This window comes from Geotrypetes seraphini, chromosome 3, assembly GCF_902459505.1.
Source record: "Geotrypetes seraphini chromosome 3, aGeoSer1.1, whole genome shotgun sequence".
Taxonomy (NCBI): domain Eukaryota; kingdom Metazoa; phylum Chordata; class Amphibia; order Gymnophiona; family Dermophiidae; genus Geotrypetes; species Geotrypetes seraphini.
The window spans coordinates 306,374,788-306,402,067 of NC_047086.1; the positions used below are offsets into that span (position 1 = coordinate 306,374,788).

At 41.4% G+C, this 27,280-nt stretch overlaps 1 protein-coding gene and 1 long non-coding RNA gene across 5 annotated transcripts; one reads left to right on the forward strand and one right to left on the reverse strand.

The window, feature by feature from the left end:
* The first annotated feature begins 9,532 nt into the window (after positions 1-9,532).
* On the forward strand, positions 9,533-21,432 carry LOC117357620. The gene is made up of 3 exons (XR_004538837.1): positions 9,533-9,661; positions 20,460-20,600; positions 21,381-21,432. It is a non-coding gene; the product is annotated as an uncharacterized LOC117357620 (long non-coding RNA).
* PROKR1 (prokineticin receptor 1) lies at positions 14,075-27,136 on the reverse strand. Of its 4 annotated transcripts, none has more exons than XM_033938458.1 (3): positions 26,613-27,136; positions 23,104-23,730; positions 14,075-16,689 (listed from the first exon to the last, which is right to left on the reverse strand). In XM_033938458.1, exons 2-3 carry the CDS (start codon positions 23,562-23,564, stop codon positions 15,993-15,995), a joined length of 1,158 nt encoding a protein of 385 aa, XP_033794349.1. In that variant the 5' UTR covers positions 23,565-23,730; positions 26,613-27,136; the 3' UTR covers positions 14,075-15,992. The 4 variants fall into 4 exon arrangements, with proteins under 4 accessions (XP_033794349.1, XP_033794350.1, XP_033794347.1 ...); XM_033938459.1 differs by having other exon boundaries at positions 23,323-23,730; positions 26,500-27,136; XM_033938456.1 differs by having other exon boundaries at positions 26,500-27,136.
* Between the last annotated feature and the right edge of the window lie 144 nt (positions 27,137-27,280).

Sequence of the window (27,280 nt, forward strand, 5' to 3'; positions counted from 1 at the left end):
CTTTGGTTATGGGTACTTGGATGATCAGGCTTTTTGATCGTCCAAGTAGCCATTTAGGACACTTTTTAGACGTTTTATTTTTTTGATTATTACCCCCATAGTCTATAAATGGTGCCATAAGTTAGGCACTGGTAGGTGTGCTACCGGTGCCTAACTTAAGTTGAAAATGCCATTAAAATTAAAATAAAAAAGCATTTTAAAAGGCAAAATGTAGGCACTTATCAGTGCCTTAAGGCACTTACGGAGGTGCTTTATGACACCTAATGCCACTGTATACATGGCTAACGTTGGAAGTGGCCTTAGATGTCATAAAGCGCCTCCATAGGCATGATTCATGTAAATGATAGGTGGCAGAAATATAGGCCTTGAAAACCATGCTGGTGCACTCTCACCTGAAGTACTGTGTACAACACTGGTCGCCATACATGAAGAAGGACATGGTATTACTCGAAAGGGTCCAGAGAAGAGCGATAAAGATAGTTAAGGAGTTGGAGGAGCTGCCGAACAGTGAAAGATTAGAGAAACTGGGCCTCTTCTCCCTCGAACAGAGGAGATTGAGAGGGGACATGATCGAAACATTCAAGGTACTGAAGGGGATAGACTTAGTATATAAAGGCAGGTTGTTCACCCTCTCCAAGGTGGGGAGAATGAGAGGGCATTCTCTAAAGTTGAAAGGGGATAGATTCTGTACAAACATAAGGAAGTTCTTCTTCACCCAGAGAGTGGTGGAAAACTGGAACGCTCTACCGGAGTCTGTCATAGAGGAAAACACCCTCCAGGGATTCAAGACAAAGTTAGACAAGTTCCTGCTGAACACGGATGTACCTTGATAGGGATAGTCTCAGTCAGGGCGCTGGTCTTTGACCAGAGGGCCACCACGTGAGCAGACTGCTGGGCATGATGGACCACTGGTCTGACCCAGCAGCAGCAATTCTTATGTTCTTACATTTCTGGCGTCTAACTTTTCCAAAGCTACGATTCTATAAAAGGTGCTATCTTGTGATGTTTATAGAATCCAGGCCAAAGTACCTACACTAATAGTGGGCATGTTTGGGGAGGATCATGAGTGTGTTTTTCAGTTTAAGCTCCTCTTTGTGAATTAGGTACTATTAGGGTCCAATATTGGTGTCTAACCTTAGGCAAAGAAAACCTTGGCATAAATTGGGGGTGCCTAAATGTTAGGATACTGAGCACTGCCTAAGCATACTTAGGTGGTGCTAAGTGTGATTCTATAATGGGCACCTAAGTTTTGTAGAATTGATACCGATATCGACACTTAAGTTTAGGTGGAGTTTATAGAATTAGGACCTCTAGAGTGCCTAACTTGGACACCAGCATTTACAACAGGATTTAGCAGGTCCTAAAGTTAGGCACGCAAATCAGGGTGCTACATGCTACTCTGTAAAGGGTGTGCACCCTTTATAGAATAGCAGTTAGGCCCGGCTTAAATCATGCCTCTGGCAAAGGTAGGCACCGGATATGTATACCAGGATTTTCCAGTGCCTATCTTTGATGTGAATTGCCCCTCCATAAGCTCTTTATGACATCTAATGCCACTTCCGGCGTTAGCCATGCATACGGTGGTTTTATGCACCATAAAGCGCCTACGGAGGCGTGATTCTGCTGTCAATTTTTTTGTTGCCAGTATGCGCCTTGAAAATCTGTGAAAATGTCATTTAAACTGCGTTTTTCACTGACCATGGACACCTACAGGAGCCTAAAAAAAACAGCACCATTTAGATAATCCAGGCCTTGATGCTCATTTTCTTCAGCACTATTTACAGACTCTGATCCTATCTATACAAGCACAGAAGAAAAATTGTGCTTGTCTAGTACAATGGAAGGATGGAGAGAGAAGAGAAAATGCGACTTATTCATCGCCTTCACAACAGCAAGGGAATGATCAGAACCTCCAATATTCTCTGTAATATTTTGTATGGCAATAACTCTTGGCATTACAATTTTTCCAATTATTTTGTAGATATCAACAACAAGCTCACCCAGAGCAGAACAACCAACTGCAAGCAGACGTGACAGCATCCTGTATTTAACATTTATTGTTAAATATCACAGAACTATTGCCAGTCTTTTCTCTACAGTAATTGCAACCTACAGGTGTTTTGCCTGTTTCTCAGCTCAAGGGGATGCCCCTTCACATATAATAAAGAAAAGAATGTTCTTTTGGACTTTTGAAATGTAATACCTATCAACCATCACCACAGGTATGAGCATTATTAAATATAATTTTGCACCGCCAAACTGTGATTCTGCTAAAGATCCAAATTATGCCTGCTTTTTTATTCATGCTAAATTTAATGCTACCTGAACTGAGCATAGCAATGCTGAGGGCTGCATTGAAAACTAAGAAGAACACAGCCATCTAATAAGAATCTCGTTCAAGTAATAAGGCTAATATAATAAACTGAGAAAGTTTTCTGCAGAAGGGGTATTCATATGACAAAATCTACAAAACACCCAGAGATGCACAAAAATGTCAAAAGTTTAGCATTTTGCATAGATTATTGTAGTGTAATCATATCTTCTGTGAAATATATCAGATTCGAACCCCCCCATAATAAACTTTTGTGCATGGTCTACTGTACAAGAAAGTTTGTGCAAATTCATAAATACCAAGTTGTCGCTAGGCATAAGCATGTAAAGCCGTTTGTTTTTTGATGATAGTGTTTTTAGATGCTTGGAGGGGCATAATCAAAAGAAACACCTAAGTCCGTTAACGCCTAAATCACAAGTCATCCAAAGTCAGATACAGCTTAGGACAAATTTTCGAAAAATACACCCAAAATATATTTTTTTCCGAAAATCATCTATCTATACGCCCAGCCATCTGATTGTCCAAGCTGCTAAATCGTCCATCTTTATACCACATTTTCGTCCAAATATTTGTCCAAGTCAAAAACGCCTAGAATAAGCCCTGTTAGACGTGGGAGGGGTCAGCAAAGTGTTGAACTGGACACCCAGACATGGCACCTGAATAATGGGGTACCTTCCAGGGCACTGCTGTGACCTTCACAAAAAGGGTGCCCCATAAACATCTCACTACAGCTCCCTTATAAGTCATGGTGAGCCCCCCCAAATTTACTATACCCACTTGTCTACAACTCCAATATCCTTTATTGCTGCAGGAGCCACTTATATGGCAGTACAAAAGGGTTTGGGGGTTTTTAGGGGAGTGCACATGTTTCACCAGTAATTACAGTGGCTTATGGGCCGGGGTTCTCCTCTCCATGGGTCCCTAACCCACCCCCAAGACGATTTAAGCCGCCTCTGTGCAGCTCCACTAGGCTTTCCTATGGCAGGTTGACAAGTGCTGATGTTCTGGAGGCTGATATTTAAAGTTGTGATTACGATTTTTGTGGAGTGGGGGTGGGGGGGGGGGGTGGGGGGCAGTGATCACTGGGGTAATGTGTGGGTGTCTGTACTATGCTTACAGCTTAGGACAAATTTTCGAAAAATACACCCAAAATATATTTTTTTCCGAAAATCATCTATCTATACGCCCAGCCATCTGATTGTCCAAGCTGCTAAATCGTCCATCTTTATACCACATTTTCGTCCAAATATTTGTCCAAGTCAAAAACGCCTAGAATAAGCCCTGTTAGACGTGGGAGGGGTCAGCAAAGTGTTGAACTGGACACCCAGACATGGCACCTGAATAGTGGGGTACCTTCCAGGGCACTGCTGTGACCTTCACAAAAAGGGTGCCCCATAAACATCTCACTACAGCTCCCTTATAAGTCATGGTGAGCCCCCCCCAAATTTACTATACCCACTTGTCTACAACTCCAATATCCTTTATTGCTGCAGGAGCCACTTATATGGCAGTACAAAAGGGTTTGGGGGTTTTTAGGGGAGTGCACATGTTTCACCAGTAATTACAGTGGCTTATGGGCCGGGGTTCTCCTCTCCATGGGTCCCTAACCCACCCCCAAGACGATTTAAGCCGCCTCTGTGCAGCTCCACTAGGCTTTCCTATGGCAGGTTGACAAGTGCTGATGTTCTGGAGGCTGATATTTAAAGTTGTGATTACGATTTTTATGGAGTGGGGGTGGGGGGGGGGTGGGGGGCAGTGATCACTGGGGTAATGTGTGGGTGTCTGTACTATGCTTACAGCTTAGGACAAATTTTCGAAAAATACACCCAAAATATATTTTTTTCCGAAAATCATCTATCTATACGCCCAGCCATCTGATTGTCCAAGCTGCTAAATCGTCCATCTTTATACCACATTTTCGTCCAAATATTTGTCCAAGTCAAAAACGCCTAGAATAAGCCCTGTTAGACGTGGGAGGGGTCAGCAAAGTGTTGAACTGGACACCCAGACATGGCACCTGAATAGTGGGGTACCTTCCAGGGCACTGCTGTGACCTTCACAAAAAGGGTGCCCCATAAACATCTCACTACAGCTCCCTTATAAGTCATGGTGAGCCCCCCCCAAATTTACTATACCCACTTGTCTACAACTCCAATATCCTTTATTGCTGCAGGAGCCACTTATATGGCAGTACAAAAGGGTTTGGGGGTTTTTAGGGGAGTGCACATGTTTCACCAGTAATTACAGTGGCTTATGGGCCGGGGTTCTCCTCTCCATGGGTCCCTAACCCACCCCCAAGACGATTTAAGCCGCCTCTGTGCAGCTCCACTAGGCTTTCCTATGGCAGGTTGACAAGTGCTGATGTTCTGGAGGCTGATATTTAAAGTTGTGATTACGATTTTTATGGAGTGGGGGTGGGGGGGGTGGGGGGCAGTGATCACTGGGGTAATGTGTGGGTGTCTGTACTATGCTTACAGCTTAGGACAAATTTTCGAAAAATACACCCAAAATATATTTTTTTCCGAAAATCATCTATCTATACGCCCAGCCATCTGATTGTCCAAGCTGCTAAATCGTCCATCTTTATACCACATTTTCGTCCAAATATTTGTCCAAGTCAAAAACGCCTAGAATAAGCCCTGTTAGACGTGGGAGGGGTCAGCAAAGTGATGAACTGGACACCCAGACATGGCACCTGAATAGTGAGGTACCTTCCAGGGCACTGCTGTGAACTTCACAAAAAGGGTGCCCCATAAACATCTCACTACAGCTCCCTTATAAGTCATGGTGAGCCCCCCAAAATTTACTATACCCACTTGTCTACAACTCCAATAGCCCTTATGGCTGCAGGAGCCACTTATATGGCAGTACAAAAGGGTTTGGGGGTTTTTAGGGGAGTGCACATGTTTCACCAGTGATTACAGTGGCTTATGGGCCGGGGTTCTCCTCTCCATGGGTCCCTAACCCACCCCCAAGACGATTTAAGCCGCCTCTGTGCAGCTCCACTAGGCTTTCCTATGGCAGGTTGACAAGTGCTGATGTTCTGGAGGCTGATATTTAAAGTTGTGATTACGATTTTTATGGAGTGGGGGGGAGGTGGGGGGCAGTGATCACTGGGGTAATGTGTGGGTGTCTGTACCATGTGTTTGCAATGCTTATCTGGTCACTTTATATAGTTTTTTGTGACTTAGACCATGTTTTAAATGGCCTAAGTCACAACGTCCAAGTTCGTAGGCTGTGTTGTAAAACTTTTGGTTGTACATTCAGTATGACTAAGTCTAGCAAGGCCCACGGCCCGCCTAAATCCCACCCTTGACACTCCTCCTGAAATGCCCTGTTTAGCTCTGGTCATTCAGCGGCACTGGGAAGGCCTAGGTCATTTGTAAACACTTCCAAAACCCGTTTCGATTATCGGCACTTGGATGTCTTTCGTTTATGATCGTCTAAGTGCCAACTTATGCCGGTTTTTGGACGTTTTTATCTTTCGATTATGAGCCCCTAAGGTACTAGAACCTATTAAGGTGATCATATCCATCTACTATTACTACTACTTATTATTTTTTATAGTGATGCCAGATGCAGTGCTGTACATTATATTAACTATGTAAGTGATAGTTCCTGCTCGACAGAGCTTACAATCTAATCAGATAGATAAACAGAACAATTGAGAAAAGGAATTACAGAGGGACTGACAAATAGACATGGGTACTTTAAAGGTTAGGAGTTAAAAAAAGCCTTGAAAAAGTGGGATTTTAGCCTGGATTTGGACACTGCCATTGACGGATTTTGAGGTACCAACTCAGGTTGTCTGTTCTAGGCATACAGTGCAGCAAGATAGAAGGGATGGAGTCTGGAGTTGTCAGTAGTGGAGAAAGGTAAAGTTAAGAGAGACTTACCCGATGAATGGAGTTCCTGGGGAGGAGTATAGGGATAGATAAGAGAAGAGAGATACTGAGGAGCTGCATAGTGAATGCACTTGTAGGTCAATAAGAGGAGTTCGAACTGTATGTGGAAGCAGATGGGGGGCAAATGGAGCAACTTGAGGAGAGAGGTGATGTGAGCATAGCGACAGTGATGAAATATCATAAGTGTTCAAGGCTTGTGTGGTTGAGGCAGAGCTTACAGGAACAGGGCAGGGACAGGGACAGTGACAAAACTCACAGGGACGGGATAGGGAAATTGAGTTCCTGTGGGGATGAGGACAAATTTGTCCCTGTGTCATTCTCTACTTTACATCTCCATTTGCAAAATAAAGGCATCTCGACTCACCTTTTTTTATGGGGCAGATATTGTGCATGTGGAACACATGCACATCTGTGCCATTCAGAAAAAAAACCCAAACGGCTGAGTGGCAGGAAGCTGCTTTGGGGCTTCTCCTGCTGCTCAGCTGTTCGGCCTTCCCCAGACCGGCTCTGCGCATGTATGAGAGCAGGTTTCTAAACGACTGATTGGATGGGATTACGGCAGACCTCCACGAAACTCAGTTGCATGGGAAGTTGTTTGAACATCGATCGCCATATAGAAATCGGCCAAAGAATTGGCCCACAGTGACCTGCAAGGTCTTCACGACCATTTTTAGTGCATCTAGCTCATAGTACTTGCACTGGCAGTTAGAGTAATTTTATAATCGATTTTAACACCTAAAATACGATTGCTGGGTTTTACCAAATGGCGGTAGAGGTTTCTACCATGGGTCAGAGAGGTAAATGCTCGACACTCATAGAATTTCTTTGCAAACCAAGGGACCCAGGTTCAAACCCTTTAACTCATGTGCTTTTTTTTATTGTGTGTCTTCCGGGAACAAAAAAAAAAAATATATATATAAAAGCCATTTGCAAGCCTGAAAGCTATTGCAGTGATGTACACTGAGGCAGAGTAGATATTTTTCTGTTCCTGGAGGCTCACAACTAATACTACTACTACTATTTAATTATTTATAAAGTACTACCAGACATGTGCAGTGCTGTACACATTCAAGAGACAGTCCCTGCTCGAAAGAGCTTACAATCTAATTAAGACAGACATAAGACAAAGGCTTATACAGGTTACTTCGGTAAGGAAAGATAAGCGACAAGAGATAGGAGAGTAAAGAGGGAATGGCAACAGATATGGATGCTTTTCAAGTTGGGCCTGGATTTGAACACCATGAGAGACGAGGCCTGACACACTGAGTCAGGCAGGATGTTCCAGGCATAAGGCGCAGCAAGGCAAAAGGAACAGCATGGGGAGTTAGCAGTAGAGGAGAAGGGCATCGACAAGAGAGACTCACCTGACAAACTGAGTTTCTGGGATGGAGTATAGGGAGAGACAAGAGAGGAGAGATGCCGAGGAGCTGCAGAATGAATGCATTTGTAGGTCAGTAAAAGGAGTTTGAACTGTATGCGGAGATGGACAGGGAGATTTGAACCTGGGTACCTTGATTCACTGGAGAAGGACATCATGTTTGGGAAGATCAAAAGAACCAGGTAAAGAGGGCAACCTGCAATCAGATGGCTGGACATGTTGAAAACAACCATGGGGATGATACTGAAGGACAAAACCAATTTCTTTTTATATCTGTGATTCATCAAGTCACTAGAATTTAAACACGAGTCATTGGCACCTAACACTTTGATTCACATTCCACTATACTAACCACTCAGTTGCCCCTCTGTGCTGCATAGACATCTATATGGCCTTTTGTGAGGTTACCAGATTTTATGTCAGTAAAATCCAGACCCCCTAGACCCGCCCCACAGGCCTGCACAGTTCCACCCATCCCCGCCCTGTCATACCCCAGCTCTGCCCCATTCCCGCCCCCCACTGTTTGTCGGGCTGGAAGTCATCCGCGCATGCGACATGATGATTTTACTGCATGCGCGGGACATCACTGCATTGCATCCCTACATGCGCGGATGCCCCCTCCCGTGATTTATTTTCAAAACCCGGACAAAGTGCTGGAGTTTGAAAAACTGTCCAGACCCCTGGGGCTATCCTGCCGTCTGGTAACCCTAGCCATTTGCTAAGAATGCTTACATACAGATGTCAATGTCTCTTGTTTCTCGCTATTCATAATTTGGATGTTCCAGTTTGTAAAATGATTGTCTATAATGATGTATTTCCTGTTCAAAAATAACTGTGAGATGGATGTCTGTTTTGGACATTATGGCCTGGACATCCCAATTCTGGCATGGATGTCCACATGTCTTTATGAAATAGGCTGCAAATAGATGTCTTTTTCCCTCTCAATTCAGGTGCCCAAATATGAAATTACCTTCTTGATGTTCATTTATTCAATGTACATAAGCAGTAATTGGTCCCTTCACTTACCAGTATGATTAATAACTTTCAGTGAATATAAATATGCCTGCTCAACTTTAACTTATTTCGGTGTATGTCAACAACGAGATTTATAGATTGTCCCTAAAGATTAACGTAGCCTCTAGAGAATGACACGGTGACAAAATTCATCACCGTTCCCGTCCCCGCGGATAACCGCGGTAAACCATCTTCATGTCATTCTTTAAGGAGAGAGGGAAGAATCAGAGTATGAATGGCCACAACCACTGACCCGCAAGCTTTGCTTTGAAGAATGCTGGGGTAGAAGGACTGAGGTTGAAATAGACACTAGAAAATGACATGGGATTATTTCCCGCGGTTATCCATGGGGACGGGAACGATGATGAATTTTGTCACTGTGTCATACTTGTGACCCTGTGATTTATTTTTTAATCTTCTCCTTGGGCCTACTCCAGCTTACAATCTATACCTTAAAGTAGAAGAACCCACAACCAGCCCTAGTGTGAGCAAAAGGACCCTGAGTACCAAAAAAAATCTTTATATAAATAAATGTGAACTTTACTTTATCAAGTGTTTGCTCCCGTCCTATATTTGTGCTTTAAGGCAAGTCAATAATATTTGAATTAAAATGGTCGCTACATTTCTCTGGGGGCAACATCAATTTTTATTTTCTTGTGCTTGTTTCCAGCTGCTTAGTATGAACTTTTGGCAAGTGAATGGAAATGAGAAAGACTGAATGGCATTTCAGCCTACTCTCATAGCTTGGGACGTCCCAAAAGTGCGATAACTTTTAAAATAGAAAGCAATCAGCATCAAGGCTGGATTCACTGTGCAACATTCCCAGTCAACAAGCCAATAGCTTTTAAAATAATTCGAGAGCAGATAACCTGTGATGTGACTGTGAGGTCATATAAAGGGATATGTGTTTCCAAGTAGATGTGGGAGCAGAAGCACAGTTTGAATCGTACAGCAGTACACATGCCTATATTTTTATTTGTGCTACGCCAGATCGACTGTTAGATTGAGCGTATTCCTTTCTCCCCAATTTGGGTAAGTTGTTTTTCTATTTTGGGGGGGAGTTTGTTTTTTGGGGTTTTTTTTTTTTTTTTTAGAATTGTCATGGTTCAGTCACTGTGAAGCTGTCCTCCTGGAAAAAGTGACACATTAACCTTTCACTGTACTGGTGGCTTTAGAAAAGAGAGTGTTTCGTTCATTTATCATGACACCTGAGGTGAGGAGCGGCCTAGTAGGAGCTGCTGCATCAACACCCTAAGGTTGTGGGATCAAATCCCAGTGCTGTTCCTTGTGACCCTGGGTAAGTCACTTAATCCTCCATTGCTCACTGCTTTGAATGTGCAACCAAGGCACGCAATGGCAACATTTTGAATTATATTTTTAGATGGAGGAACTTCTTTCACTATAACAGATGGTGTGCTCACAAAAGACAGCTTTGAGGAACAAGCCAACTTCATTTTATTCTCTTTCTCATTATGTTTTATTAAAAAAAAAAAAAAAAGGGGGGAGGAACTTCTGTAACGTTCACTTTTAAAGATCTTATATAACGTATATGCACTGTTAATTTGTCTTTCTGGTTTTATGTTATCAGACTAAAAGAAAGCGATTCAACAGTTTATTGTTCCTTAACCAACAGTGATTTGATATCATGACATTGGAGAAGCAGATTCACAACAATTTAGAAATATAATTTTTTCTCCGCTTTCACAGTATTATACAGTGCTAAGGTTCACTTTATCTTCTTAGGCAAAGTTGGTTTTTAAAAAAAAATATGACCAGTACTTTGATCTTTTATATTGAACAACAAGCCTTTTTGCTGAGAAAACTGCAGTGTATGAATATTTATCATTCTCACTGGCACATTCACAGAAAACACTTGATTATGCATGAGGGTAATTTGAAAAGTTTGGTAAAAAAAAAAAAAAAGCAAGCAACGTAGCCTCCTTCGAGGGCTATACACTTAGGCCCGTATTCTCGAAATGGCAGTGTAAGTTAGGTGGCGGTAGGCACCGTACCGCCACCTAACTTAATCAATTTAATTGGGTTTAATCGGCATTGTAATTGACTGTGTCATTTAAAACTAATTTAATACTCATTAAACAAAATGTAGGTGCCCACAGGCGCCTCCATTTAGAGCACTGGAACTGCATCTTCAGAGGCGTCTAGCAGCGCTTAAGGTCACAGTAGGCGTGGTTTCAGCTGGAAGTGACCTTAGGTACCGTTAGTTCCCTCTATAGACACGATTCAGATGTAATATAGGCGCCAGTAATGTAAGCTTTTATAACCCTGGCCTACATTACCAGCGCCTATGTTAGACATAAGCTACTATTCTGCAAATGGCACCGTTGAGTGACTAAAACCAGGAGAAAAACCTCCTCAAACAAGTCAAGAATCAACAAACAGCGGAGGTCTAAAATCGCGTTAGTGTGCAATTTTATTCATCAAATCACAAAATCTTGTGCGATGGCACTTGTTTCGGCCTCTGCGGCCTGCCTCAGGAGCCTGAAGACAGGCACTGCAGAAGGGTCCAGTAGGTTCTGTGTATCCACCCCCTCCCCCCTCCCGCATCAGACAACTACCCTGAGCATCGTAAGGTGATGTTTCCTTCTGCTTCCATGAAGCTGGATTAGAATTCCTGCTCACACGAGTCCTGTTAACTGGCTTCCAGTTCTGTTGCTGCTTAGTTAGTGGGACTCGTGTGAGGCCGAAACAGGTGCGTGATGAGCCATCGCACAAGATTTTGTGATTTGATGAACAAAATTGCACACCAACGCAATTTTGGACCTCCGCTATTGTTTGTTGGTCTTTGACCGTTGAGTGACTCACATGCAAACAGCACCACTTTTGGAGACGGCTGCCCATCATGGTACTATTTGCTGAATCTGGGCCTTAGTCTAGCGAGTTTCCAGTGTTTTCATAAGCTAGTGGTCCTATGACACAAAAAAACCTGGAAATCACTGGACTAACCCTCACTTTTATCAAGCTGCGCTAGAGGTTTTTAGCACGGGCCGGCACATTCCCCAAGGGTCACTTAGCAGGGAGTATTCTAAAATTGGGGGTTCATGCCAGAGAAATAGAATGTTTGTCTGATTTGTAGTTTTTCTGGAATATTGCCAGAAGTACCTTGGGTGGCTAGGATCCAGCCATTCCAGGTAACATTGTAATCAGTTGTGTCTACCCATAGTTTTTTAGATATGTAGTTAGGGAAAATAGCTCCCACCTGTCCGGCTTGCTCTAAAAATCTCTAGCACAGCTTGATAAAAGGGTTTAAATAGCTACGTGATATAAATGCACATGAGTCAAGTCTCTTTCATATGAAAGGAAACTCTGGAATGAGAGGGCATAGGATGAAGTTAAGAGGTGATAGGCGCAGGAGTAATCTAAGGAAATACTTTTTTACGGAAAGGATAGTAGATGCATGAAATAGTCTCCTGGAAGAAAAGGTGGAGACAGAGACTGTGTCTGAATTCAAAAGGGCCTGGGATAGGCTGACTTTGAGCATCTAGTGCCATACATCCAAATCAGATTTAGACATATTTTTTTTATTATGCTCCTCCACGTTTTTAGATGTTTAAATTAGAAGATGGGGGTGGCCATCCCCACAAAAAACAGGAGGTGACGGTAGTAAAGATAGCAAAGCAAATAACAATATTAGCAGTACACTTCTTAGCAAGGCAACAGGAAGTGAGACTAAACAAAAAACTAGACAAAAAATAACATGGCCACTGAAAAGTAGCTGGAAAGCAATGACCACAAACACTTGCAGTCTAGGCAACAAAAATCATAATCTACAAGCCCTGATGTTAGAGGCAGACTTGGATATTGTAGCAATCACAGAGACATGGATGGAATGCAAACATAACGGGCTATAATCTTTTTAGGAAGGACAGAGGTGACGGAGGAGTAGCTCTCTATGTAAAGACTGATATCCAAGGAACTGAAATGGAGGGGAACTGGGGAAAGGAAGAAGTGATATGGATAGCTTTGAAAAGAGAAAATGGAAAGTATAATTTACATGGGTGTTGTCCACAGACCTCCGACCAAGCACAGCAATTAGATAAAGAGCTTGTTGCACATATCCATAACCTGGGGAAGAAAGGAGAGGTGCTTTTGCCGAGTGATTTCAACCTGCCGGATGTGGATTGGAAAGTTCCATCTGCGTAGTTGGAAAGAAGTAGGGAGATAGTGGATGCTCTACAAGGGGCTCTGCTCAGACAAATGGTGATGGAACCGATGAGGGAAAAAGCGATACTGGATCTGGTGCTCACAAATGGGGAAAATGTCTCTAATGTCCGAGTGGGTACCCACCTAGGTGGTAGTGATCATCAGTTTGGCTTGATATATCAGCTAAAGTGGAAGGCAGCAACACAAATCTCAAACCTGATATAAATCCTGGCACATAATTTTGGCTCAGATCCCAGTATTCAGTAATAATGCATGGAACTATATTGAATGCCCCTGACATGCCCCCTTTTGAATTGCACACCAATAAGATTTGCGTGTGGATCTTTATAGAATAGTGCTTAGCAAGATGCCAATTAATACCGAGGATTATTGTTAGCATCCAATTATTGATGTTAATGGACTTGTTAGCCAGTTAAGTTGTGTGAACATCTCAGGCTTATGTACAATTTTGTACATGGAAATTTGTGTGCCATATATAGAATCCAAAGGATAGCATGTACTCTTTATGAGTGTGTACTCTTTATTAGTGAGCAACACTCATCTCTAGTATTTGGCTGGGGTGTTTCTTATTGTTATGACTTAGGTCATATTTGTTTCAAGCAGTGTTCTTTCAACCAGTTGTGAAGGGATGTGGTCGTATTTGATTGTACAGGAATCGATGGGTGATGAGCAGTTGAGAACTAGAATAATCCATGTTATTCCAAACTTCCACACTCATTCCTAAATATTATCCTTTATTTCTCCTTAATGTCTTTGATTAATATAAATAGCTTGTATATAGTTTCATTAAAAGGCATTGTTTAAATATTATATAGTGTTGATATTTAAAAAAATAATTTTAGATGCTCTCATGAACAGAATGATTTTTAATTGCTTGTATTTTTTTAAACAACAGCATCAACCTTGAGGATAATCAAGGTCGTGTTCTAACCCAGTGTTTCCCACGTCAGTCCTGGAGTACCCCCTTGTCGTTCAGGTTTAAGGAATATCCCCAATGAATATGCAAGAGAGTAATTTGCATACAATGCCTTCATTGTATACAAATTTCTTAATGCATATTCACTGGGGCTTTCCTGAAAACCTGACTGGCAAGGGTACCCCCAGGACCGACTTTGGAAACACTAGTTCTAACCCACCTAACTGGAATCAAACTGAAATTGTATCTATGTAATGATATTATTTTTCTTGACAAGGACTAGGTATAGGTAACAAATCTGCTTAAAAGAAAGGTGAAAAATAAAATTGACATATTCTTGATAAGTTCTCATAAATAATATTTTATTTTATAACATTCCAAGTTTTCTGTTAAATTTTCACAAATATATAAATAAGTACAAAAACAACGGGGGTTGATATTCAAAAGCACTTATCTGCATAAATGCTTTAAAAAGATCTTACATAGGCCAATGGATAATTGTTGATTTGGCATCAAATGTATAAGATTCTGGAGCTAGGGCTAAGATTTATTCAGATAGCAATGACTTTTACTACTATCCAGATAAAACAATCCATTTAGAGATCCATAAAAAAGAACGGTCCAAACTTAAATGCATAAGTCATTCAATCAAGTTTACAATTTTATAATCCCTTAGGGCTCCGTTTACTACGGTGAGTTAGGGTATTAACGCGCGGAATAGCGTGTGCTGAATTGCCGTGTATGCTAGACCTTAATGCCAGCATTGAGCTGGCGTTAGGTCTAGCCACATAGCAGGCAGTGTAGCGCGCGGTAATATCCTGCATGCGCTAAAAACGCTATCGCACCTTAGTAAAAGGAGCCCTTAGTCTTTATCTTCTAGTCCTCAAAGGCTGCCAATAAGTCAGGTTTTTCAGATATTCCTAATGAATATTCATAAGAAATTTGCATACAATAGAGGTAGACAGCATACACGTTTTCATGCATATTCATGATGGATATCTTGCAAACCTGACCCACCGGTGGCCCTCAAAGACTGGGAAAGAAGGTCAAAAACATAATCATAGTCAATCGAAATGGAGAGAACTGCTGAAAAGCCTGATAAGTGGATATATCATTCCCTTATCTTTGTATTGCAGCTTTCTATCTGAACATCGGCTCTGTGTTTAGAGCTGCACTGGTACAGGGCATACTCTTAAATGACAATAACACAGCGAAGGCGACTTCTGGGTTCTAGAGTATTTTATTTGTTCCAATAGAGACTTGACACGTACGTGTTTTGGCCTATATGTGTTTTCATAGAGGAAACAACATTGAGCGCTTTTGTTGGGTTTTATTTATCTCTGACACTCATTAGAGCCACACTACACTGAGTCTCTCCAAACTTCAAGACCATAGAGGGCTGCTTAATAAGTTCCTAACAACTGTTAAGACTCCTGATGCAGGCCATATAGGCCAAAACACGTATGTGTCGAGTCTCTATTGGAACAAATAAAATATTCTATAACCCAGAGGTCGCCGTTGCTGTGTTTTGTGATTTCTCCAGTGCGAGAAGGTATTTTCTCCTGCGTTGGTTACTTTGATACTCTTAAATGAGACATATTTCATAACACAATACAAAAACTTTCATTTCAACATACTGAAATGGATGAGGTCCACGATACTTTTCACACTTTACGAGACGTATCAGGCGTACTGAACTTGCAACTAATTATAATCTACACCAATTGCAGAACTATACAAAATTAGAATATTAAAGGCAGTTCATACTAAGAGGTTTCTGGAGAGATCACAGGATGTTTACTTGATGCCAAAGTAATGACATACAAATTATAATATAAGTTTACCAGGCAAAGTGAGAACTCTTGTGTTCAGATGGCACAACATCATGTTTTCAAAACTAAGCAGCACATGGGACAAGCAATACAAACTGTTCACTGTACAGCATATCACGGGAAAAATTCAGAGTGTCTCAGACTTTAAATCCATGTACTAAAATGTATTCAGGGAAGGCAGAGTAAAAAAAATATTACTTTAACCATCTATCATAAATATCTTTCAAGGAAAGTAGTATATAAATTTATCATAGCATACCATAATATAGGGCCTGTTTTACAAAGCCATGCTAGTGGCTGCTATGCGGCAACAGCCCCGAAGCCCTTTAAATCTCTATGGGCTTCGGGGCCATTACCGCACTGCAACCGCTAATGCGGCTTTGTAAAACAGGCCCATAATGTAACATTAAATAACATACCCATGCTTCCTGTTTTACTTGAGTCTTAAACAGTCTACCTCTTCTGTTATAGGCATTACACTTGTTTTGATATCTAATTCTACACTAGATCTACTTGGATTGTAGGTAGACCTCCACCTGAGCAGCATAATCTTCTTGAAATATTTCATAGTGTTATTTTTTACTGTCACAAAACACATTGTGTTAATCATACTGTTGCTCATGGCAATACATTCAACAACATAGAAAGCCGTAAGATAATGCTTCTCTTTAATAATTACATTGGGGAAAAAGTCACGGACAATTGTGAACCCATAAAATGGCGCCCAGCAGAGAACATAAACAGTTAAGATGCACATGAGGACCATGACCGTTTTTCTACGGCAGCGAAGCCTTTTGCGGATTTGTTCCGTTTGGAAGCCTGGAACGGTCTTAAACCAAAGTTCTCTTGAGATTCGAGCATAGCACAGAGTCATTGTGAAGACAGGTCCAACAAACTCAATTCCAAAAATGAAAAGAAAATAGGACTTGTAATAAATTTGCTGATCAACTGGCCAAATCTGACCACAGAAAGTCTTCGCTTGGGCTTTGGCCATGAGTAATACTATTTCTGTAGCAAAATAGGCAGATGGTATAGCAATGAGAATGGACACGATCCAGACCAAGGCAATCAAAAAGGTGGCAGTTTGATAATTCATGCGTGGCCTCAAAGGATGAACAATTGCTAAATACCTAAAAATATAAAAACACATAAAATCAATACAAGCATTTTTAAGCTGTGCTATAATTTTTGCACACTTTGGAATAAGACCAAGCTGAAGTGTTAGAGATCATAGAAACATTCAATGAAAAAAATATGACAACAAATTCATAGTCACTGAAGTCATGAGAATAAAGATAGGACTTACAAATATTTAACATCTTGATCATCTGTTGTTTTTTTTTTTTTTTTTGGGGGGGGGAACTCTCTTTAATCTGAATTCAAATGCTTATACCATAAAGAAACAGCAGTGGTTTCTTTATTGCAGAATCTAAAATTAATTGACATAGGGATCACTGGACTTTTAGAACAAATCGATTTCTCTAAGTAGCCCTTAAGGGAATAATTCTGCAAGGAGTGTGACAATATTCATCAACCAAGAATGAGCATAAATGTACACATAAGCATGAAAATGCCAATATTGTGGCTATGTGCCATTTTATAAAATGGAGTCTAAATGTAATGACATACAGCTTGAAGGAGGGCATAGGCATGAATGGGGTCTAAGTGGAATGTGGGCGGGGTGCACAGTTAACATATGTAATTTCTAGAATACTAGAATTTACACATTTTTATAGCAATTTAGGCATGAGCATTTACACCAGCTCTAACCCCTCCCCCCTTTTACTAAGCCACGTTAGCGGTTTTACAGCACGCAGCTTTTTAGCACACGTTAAACCCGCCCTACACGGCTAGAACTAACACCAGCTCAATGCTGGCGTTAATGTCTAGCGCAGCCGGCAGTTTAGCATGTGCTATTTTGTGCGTTAAACCGCTAACGTGGCTTCGTAAAAAGAGCCCTAAGCCACAATGGCGGTTTCTACCATGGCCCAGAGTGCTAAATGCTCTGATGCTGCTCTGACGGTCATAGAATTCCTATGAGCGTCAGAGCAGTGTTGGAGCATTTAGTGCCCTGGGCCATGAACTGAACATGCGTGAGGAGTGTTGGTGTCAGTGGATGGAAAGGAGGCTGCTGATTTCTTCACTTCTGAGGCAATTCTGAGTAGTGGATCTCATTGGCTGGCTGGGATTGGATATCTTCATCAGCAAAGGTAAAATTAGGGGGAGGGGGAGTAGAAAGAAAATGCATTGCCCCCCCCCCCAGGCCACCTCTGGGCACTCTACAAAATTGAATCCTGGTGATTCCCTTGGGCTCCGTTATCTCATGATTTTCTTCCTATCTTTCCCATTGCACCTTTAGCATATGAGGGAAAGTTTATATATTGATAGCGATGTTTCTAACTGGATAGACTTGGGCAGTAAATTCCATACCAATGGGATTCCCTGCTTGCTGCTGGCAAAGAATAGAAGGATTTAAAAGGTGCTGGGGAGAGTGCAGTTAAGAGACCCACTATTACTGGGTGAAGAGGGAGTAGTGTTGGAGAAGTTATGTCGAGAGTCTTCAGCTAACTAGGCTTAGGGATTCCTGCCAGCCGGCCATCAGTTCTGCTCTCCCTTGATGCCGAAAAAGCCTTTGATAGGGTGTACTAGCCCTTTATGTTGGCTGTTCATAGGCAGATTAGACTTTCTGACTCTTTCCTTCAGAGAATAGAGGTTCTATATCGATCTTTCCTGGATACATTAAAAATTAATGGTCAGTATACTGAAGCTTTTACTTTACTGAGGGGGGTGGGTCTGGCAAGGCTGTGCATTGTCCCCACTTATATTCGCTTTGACCATGGAACCGTTGGCACGCGAAATTAGATCATCTCGGAATGTGACGGGGATCTCGGTAAGGTTGGTAGATCATCGGATACCGTTATTTGCAGATGAGATGCTACGATGGCATCTGGGATGATCTGCCCCCTGCTCCCCTTACTATGCTACTCGCTATATGTGCACAAAAGGTAGATGGACACAAACATTACACCTGGTTTTATATGATATATGTATAGGCATTTCTAGGGCCATTTCCTACCTCAGCTATGGAACCAACTACCCACACAGATCAGGTCGCTAGATTCACTAATGACCTTCCGCAGAGCAGTAAAGACCTTCCTTTTACGCCAGTCGGGCCATTATAAACTGCCTCCTCAATATACTTCTCCTAGTACTCTTTGCTATGACCAGTCTGGTCTCTAGAATAAGCTCTGTTATTGTTTACTGTAACCTATTTGTTGTCATGACTAGTCTGTTTTCAAACGATTGTGAATGTCTACTTGCAACCCGTTCTGAGCTTCTGGGAGAACGGGATAAAAATCAAAATAAATAAATAAATAGGGTTACCAGATTTCCTCTTTAAAAAAGAGGACACCTGGCCCCACCCCGTTCTGTCTCAGTCTCGCCCCATTTCCCAATTTTTTAGATGACATATATATAATCTGGCACAGAGTGTACACAGTTCACAAAGGCGCTCATTTTCAAATGATAATAATGTCTCAAAAGCAGCTGATGGATATTTTCCCCATAATACATCTAAGTCGTGATTTTCGAAACTCAGAATTGGGATATTTTACTCCGCAGTTCATCTAAATAACAAGAAGGCTTGTCGGAAGCATGTTTTGGATGAGACTTAGGTGTGGTTAAAATGTGGACATTTTTCAGAAAAAAAGCTCCAGGACAAAATAGAAACACATTTTTATCTAGACTATTTTTGTCACAACTAAGTTGCAAAAGGGCACCCTAACTGATCACTGGAGGGATTAAGGCATGATCAATGACCCCCTTCCATTTCTAAAGATACAACAGTGACAATTGATATGGGGATCTACAACTCCAGATATTTTGGCTATTCCTAAGAAAGCAGCAAGCAAGTGGATGGAGTAGCCTAGTGGTCAGGGCAGTGGACAGTGAACAATGGGACGCAGGTTCAATTCCCACTTTAAGTTCAAGTTCAAGCAATGCACAGCCTCAGCTTCCATGAGACAATCTTTGTAGTTTTTATTATACAGAATTCCCTGGAGCCCAGTGAAACTGCATTGTCATTTGGAGGTGGGTACCTTAGATCACCTTCTATTTCAATGTCCCTTAATACTAACTTTTTGGAAGTCAATATGGAGTAAGATAATTTCTATTCTTGAGGTGCCCATTTCATTATCTTATAAAAATATACTGTTTGGAACCTCAATCATGAATAAGAGTCCACTTAAAAAAACATAAGGATCAGCTTCTCCTTATTATGACTGAAGTTGCTTTACAAATGATTATGAGGAATTGGAAACAATGGGATCAATTAAATTTATCTTCCTGGTGGGAGACTCTTTGTTTGTACTATCGATATGAGAAAATATTAGCAGAAGAACTAGGTGATTCCAGAAAATTTAAGCAGATTTGGGGACCATTGGAACTTTACATAAAAGATCTTTAAATAAGGTTTATATGATCCTGTCAACTTTCAAATTCCGAAAGCGTGTCCAGAGTAAAAATGAGAGGGTGGGTGGGAGGAAAGGGATTTAGGGCTCCTTTTACGAAGCCACATTAGCGGTTTTAGCGCATGTAGCTTTTTAGCGCACGCTAAACCCGCACTACACGGCTAGAACTAACGCCAGGTGATAACATCTAGTGTGGCCGGCAGTTTAGCGCATGGTATTACGCATGTTAAATCGCTAACGCGGCTTTGTAAAAGGAGCCCTTAATGTTTCATATGTAGAATTGAAGTGCTTTTATGGATTTTATTGTATTACATTTTATGCATTTTATGTATGATGTTATAAAACTAATAAACAGTTGAGACATAAGTTCAAGTTTATTGCATTTGATATACCACCTAAAAGCCATATGTGTTCTTGTCTTAATTTGATAGGGAGGGAGTTCCATAGTGATGGTGCTACAACGGAAAAGATGGTCTTACAGGTGGTACCGTACACTATTTGGCGCATGGAGGGGACTGCAAGAAGAAACTGCAGAGTTGATCGAAGCGCCCTTGTGGTGTCAGTAGAAATATGTGAGCTCTCCTAGAATATAAAAATATCTCCTTTATCTAAATATCCCCACTTTTACTAAACCATTTTAGCAGTTATTAGAACAGAGAGCCACACTGAATGCTCTGCGCTGCTCCCGATGCTCGTAGAGTTCATATGAGCGTCGGGAGCAGCGCGAAGCATTCAGTGTGGCTCCTTGCGCTAATAACCGCTAATGCAGTTTATTAAAAGGAGGGGGTATCTACCGTAAGTTACCTGCAATCCTGAGGGCTATTTTAGTGATGGACCTTTAGGTGCAGTAGGCTTTTTTCTATATCTGTAGGGCTCGCCAAACAATAAGAAGGGGTTTTGGTGGAGTTTGTACCTGGGTGCCTTTATTTAAAGTCCACTGCGCTGACCACTAGGCTGTCCCTCTGCACTGCTGGGATGCCAGACAGATGTCCCTGTGGCTTGTTTTTCCCTAGCACAATTTTATTTTAACAGTACTTGCAGATGGACAATTTTAGTACCGAGACATCTAGCTCAAAGCCATAATTGAACCAGAAATTTAGACATTTCTCTGGTTTAATTTTGACTGTGAGCTGGATGGGTTTTTGTTTTTTTTGGCAAAATGTCTCAGCTCGGACTTACATGTCATATTGGAAATGCCCCTCCACGACTGTGTGCTATTTTCAAAGACTGCATTATTCACAAAGAGTGCATGCTATTCATGAAACAGTATGCACACTTTTAAAAGACTGCACAATCATTTTCAACAGTATTTTAATCATTTATTTATTTATTTATTTGTTCATTTTTTATAGCCCGTCCTCCCCAGGAGCCCAGAACAGGCTACAAAAATACATATGCAAAGTTTTCAGGAACAGAGATACGTACACTACACAGTCAATAACATGCTACAGATGGAAATGGATGCAAGAGGGAGGAATGTTGGATATGGTGGTGGAAGGAATGGAGGAAGAGATGTGGCATGGAGCTGTAGAGGGCTAACAGAAGCAGAAATGTTGGACATGGAGCTGGTGGGCAGGGGCGAAAGATGCTGCACACAGTCCGGAGGATAAGAGAGGGAGAAATATTGGATGTGGCAGTAGAGGGGATGGGAGAGAGGCACCCTGGATCCCTCTCTCTCTTTCCTCACTCCCTTTGCAGCAAGGGAGGGAATGAGAGATATGGTGGACAGTGAGAGGAAGACGTTGCACATGGGGGTGGAGGAGAGAGGAAGAAATGCTGTGCAGTGGTGGGGAGGAGAAAAAGAGTGCATTTTGTGTAGTTTAATTTTGTGGTTACCATTGTGTATTATTAATAAGATTATATTGTGTGTATATGAAAAATGAATGGAAGAAATGGTGTTTACAATTAGTACTTTTATTATGGGGGTGAGCTTGGGCAGGTCTGAGGTGGGGTCTAGAGCAGTGCTTTTGGATCCCCTCTCTAAACAAAAAAGTGTTCAGCTGTCTATGCACGGTGTACCTAAATATTCATGACTGAAGATTAAGACTCCAACATAAAATGCTATTACAAGTGTAAAATTTAAACCTGAAGAGGGTAAGGCACTTCAGTTTGGAGAACAGATGGCTGAAGGGGGATTTGATAGAGGTCTACATAATCTTGAGTAGAGCAGTATGGATAAAAGTGAATCAATAGTTCACTCTTTTAAAAAGTACAAAAGATTAAGGGACATTCCATGAAGTTATGGTAATAATTTTACAATGATTAAAATAAATAGGAGAAAATTATTTTTTTCACTGAAAGAAGAGAAAGGCTCTGGAACTCATTTCCAGTGGATATGGTAAAAAGCAGTTAGCATATCTGGGTTAAATTTTTTTTTTTACAAGTTCCTGGAGAAAAAGTCCACAATCTGCTATTAACCCTTTCAGGACCATAAGGATCGTAGGCCAATTTTTGTGGTTTTGACGACATTTTTATGGTAAAAAGGGCTTGCAGATGCCAAAAAATTGATTTTTTTTGTGAAATATCATTATTTTTATTTAAAAAAATCACACTTCTGGCTTATGGACAGTGTGGCAAGTGAATCTTCTTGTCAATCTGGCAACGACGCTAATGAATGAATGTCGGAACCAGTTTGTTTACATAAAGGCAGTATCATATGGAATCCGTACATATCAAATTTAGAACTGTAGACTATCCCAATCAAAATGTATAGGATTTTAAAGTTATGGGACAAATATGTCCCTTGGTCCTGAAAGGGTTAATAACATAGTAAATGACAGCAGATAAAGACCTGAATGGTCCATCCAGCCTGCCCATGAGTTAGTTATTCTCATTAAAAATGCATGATTAAATTAACTTGTCTCTTCTTTGATATATCTGGGCCACAGACTAAGTCCACCTGATATTGTCCTAGGTTCTTACTACTAATACCGACACGAGGAAATCAATTACTTATCCCTGGGATCGGTAGCATGGCAAATTAGGTTTGTAGAAAGGGGATATTTTTCTGTTTCGTTAGACAGGATAGATGAAGCGGCATTAGTATTCGTGAAAGGAAAGGATTGCATTTCTTACCTGTCCACAGCTATAGCCAGGAGGGCATTGGTAGAAACGTAGAGGGATACCGTTCTGAGGTAATTTACAGACGCGCACAGCATGTGCCCGTGTTCCCAGGAGAGTTGCTTCACCACATAATAGTCCATTTCAAAGGGGCAACATACAATTGCCACAATGAAATCGGAAATTGCCAGGTTAGCGATTAACAGATTAGTTAAATTTCGCAGCTTCTTGTACCTGGCAAGGGCTGCAATAAAAATGAAGTTCCCAATGCCACAGATGAGCATGATACAAATGAGAGCCACCCCGATCACGATCTTAGCAGCGAAAAAAATCTTTGTTTTCGTCACATCATCGGAGGGATCCAGTGGGAGGTCGATATCGCCATAGCTGTAGTTGAAAGGGTCAGAAAAGTTCCCAGAGTAGAGGCTTTCGTAGGGGTTGTAGATTGCAGCGTAGTTTGTGCTGTTCTTGCCCATGGCTGCGGCTGTAAAAACTCGTGCTTGGAATGCTTCGTAAAGTGAGCTCTTGGTGTCAGACAGGCAGAGATGAGGATCTTCAAGACTTTAGTCAAATCTTCCCATTAGTGTGTTTCACATAGACTGGAAGCTGAATTAACAGCTTCCCTCCCAGACCTAACCCTCCCTGTGATAAGACAAAGAGTATGAAAAATGTTAGCAATTCTGCTCATTTCACTGATACGAGGGGCTGTTGAAAAGTTCTCAGCCCAACCGACGTAGCTGGGGCAGTCTCCATCGAGCGCTGTATACTTAGTCTAGCAATTTCCCACTTTTTTCATTCTGAATTTTTCTGGTGGAACGGAAAAAGTGAAAAATCACTGGACTAAGAGCTAAATGCATTAAACAAGGTCGGTAAAATCACGTGGGTCTGCTGTGATCTGATTTTTGGCTGATTCTAAAAAAGCAATTGATGCACAAACAAGTTTGAATGCAAATGATTTGCGCGGAGGTTCACCATAATCACTGTCTCTCCCATCCAATGGATTGCTGTGAGAGTGTCTCTTACATGCACAGAGCTGGCATAGGAAGCCCGAACAGCTGAGAGGCAGGGAAAGCTCTGAAGCAACCTCCTGCCACTCAGCTGTTCGGGGCAAGAAACCTTTTTTTTTTCTCTCTCTTTTTTTATGAATACAGATGTGCATGTTACCCGTGCACAATATCTGTCCCCATTTAAAAAAATAATGTCGGCCCCCCTGCTTCCTGACCACCGCTATCTCACCCCCCTTGACAACAACCACAGGTCCAAGAACCCCCTTGGATGATGATGGCTGCCCCCATGAGAGACAGGAGGGATGCCCACTCCCTCCTGCCTCAGCAACCTGCGGCAGGAAAAATGGCAGGAGGGGTGCCCACTCTCTCCTACAACTGGATGTTCCTCTAAACCTTGCCCCACCCCAACCCCCCCTTTACCTTTCCAAAGTTGAAAGCAGGAGGGAGGCTCGGTCCTTCTAGCTCTGAGGCTCACCAATCCAAAATGGTAGGACTTCCCCTCCCTTGTGCATCATGTGATGCATGAGGAGGGGCCTAAGGCCCTGATTGGCTTAGATGCCTAGGGCCCCTTTCCTGGGAAGGAGAAGGCCTGCCATTTTGGACTGGTGGGCTTCAGTGCTGGAGGGACTGATCCTCCCTACTGCTCTCAACTTCAGACAAAGGTACGGAGGTTTGGGAGTCGGGGGAGCATCCAGTGGCAGGAGGGAGTGGATATCCCTCCTGCCTTTTTGGGGGAGAAGGGGGGAGGGTAGGGGATGATTTAGGGGCACCTGGCTTGTGGGTGCATCCAGTGGCAGGAGGGAGTGGGCATCCCTCCTGTTTGTCAGGGGGTTCAGGGACTCACAGTTGTCATCAGGTGGGTGGCAACTTGTCATCGGGGAGGGGGGGGCTTGGCTCGCATTTTTTTTTAAATGGGCCAGATATTGTGCATGTGTAACACACCCACAGAATCAATGTTCATTTAAAAAAAAAAAAAAAAAGGTATGTCGTATTATAAATATATAAATTTGTGTCGGTAGGAAAGGTAAGCGACTGGTCTTGATGGAGAATGCCCCAACTTTCTTGGTTGGGCTGAGAACTTTTCAGTTGCCCCTCGAAACATAAACAGCACTGCTCTCTGGCAACTTCCATGGAACCTGTCTGCACTAGAACTTATGCTGTCCCTTTCTTATGCAAAATTTTGGGCATATGTCAGGATCTCATTAGTAAAAGCAAGCATCAATATTTCTGTTCGTGATATACAAACATGCGTTGTGTAGACCTTAGAAATCCGCTCACACATTCCCACATTCTCATAAAAAGGTCACCTTTGCTGATCAATTCCCTTTGTTTCCAACTTAAATTCCAAATGTGCAAAAAAAAATAATAATCCAAAAACGAAAACAGTTTATTCCATTGACCATGATGCATTTGACAAAGAAGTTCTGTCTATCCTTTTAAGGATAAACCAGTTGTTGCTTAAATATTGATAGCTCTGTATCAATACCTTATGAGCTGGAAGCACTGCAGTTGGGACTGATAACACTGCAGCCCTGATTTGATTTGGTACAATCAGGTATTGTCTTGGTTGTGAGTATTTGACTGCTTTTACAATAAAAATTATATTAAAAAAAAAAAAAAAAAGAAAGGAGAAAGAATTTAAAGGGGGCGAGAAGACACCACTCCAGTCAGAAGATGAAATTGCTGGATATCTTTTAGGGAAAACAACCCATAAACTGTGATGGATAGCCTTTATTTTTCCTATTGGAAAGAATGATCTCAAGTGAAAAAAAATCACCCCTCAAAAACATATGGCCAAGATTTACATAGAAACAGTTTTGCGCCAATGTAACCAGTAATGCTGACTGTTCCAAAAGTAGATAATTATTTTCAGAATGACACAATGTCCACTCCAAAACTCTGAGCAGTATTATTATTATTATACAATTGAGATATCATGATGTAATACAATAATCCTTTGTTCTGCATCTGACCCAGAATCAACTCCATGCATTATTTTCCTCTATGGTTACTTTTATTTCAATATCAACTGCCAACTTGTATGTCATACAATCGAGCTCTGAAATGTCCTTCATCCTCGTCTTTAGCAAAATATATGGTTAATTTACCTTGACTGACCACTACTGCTAATAAAGACAGCCAGATTTTGAATAAAACTCATGGAGAAGAAGGAACTGTATATAATTTTTGATGACAACAACATTGCATTGCAGGCATTAACTATAGAAGCAATAAGAACAAGAAAATAGTCCCCTATTTGACAAACTCAAAGCAAGATCTGTCAAATTAATAAACAAAATACACAAGGAAACTGTCAAAAACCACATGCACGCAAAACTGAACCTTACTGGCTTGTTTTAGCTTGTGATATACATTCAAAAAAATCTTTAGAGCTGAACATTACCTTCCAAGAAGTCAGCATTTAGACAAATAGAATGCTTCTTTGCTCACTTGGAAATTTCTTCTGTGGATAAAGTGCTTATTTCAAAAAAGAATCTCCGTTTCCTTCTTACTTACTCCCACTCTGCCTAGATATGCTTGCATTTTTTTCTTTCCAGACCGATACTCTGTGTCAGGCTCCCTCTGGATGATTAGATGAAATTACTCTCTGTTTTTTCTCTTTAGGGTATTTTGTCAAAACAGATTCTTTGTTTGAATCTATTACTGCCACCTACTGTCTACTATGAAACCCACATCAGCCTATTTCTCATATAAGTAGTTATACTTTGGAATCCGAACACCCCAGTACTTGAACACCTTGGAATCTGAATGAAAAATTTGAGCAAATTTTGCCCCAGAATCCGAATGCTGCTTTGGAATCTGAACGCCCTGCATGTTGTTCGTGTGTGTTTGTGTGTATGTTTCCTCAGCACTCGGGCCACCCATACATCGTCGTTCAGTTCATTGTCGGAAACGGAAGTGAAAGCATCTCATGTGATTTTCGCCTTTGTGTAGTGTAATGAGGAAAATACTGTACTGTATTATTATCATTTGTTAATATTTCACTTTAAAATTCAATGTATTTAGTGTTAAAATTTGAGTTTGTGGGACCCAGGAACAGATTAATCCAGTTTCTATTATTTTAAAAGGGAATATTTGTCTTGGAACTCAAATGTTTTGGAACTCGAACGGGGTTCTGGAGCAGATTAAGTTCAGATTCCAAGGTATCACTGTACTTTAAAGTA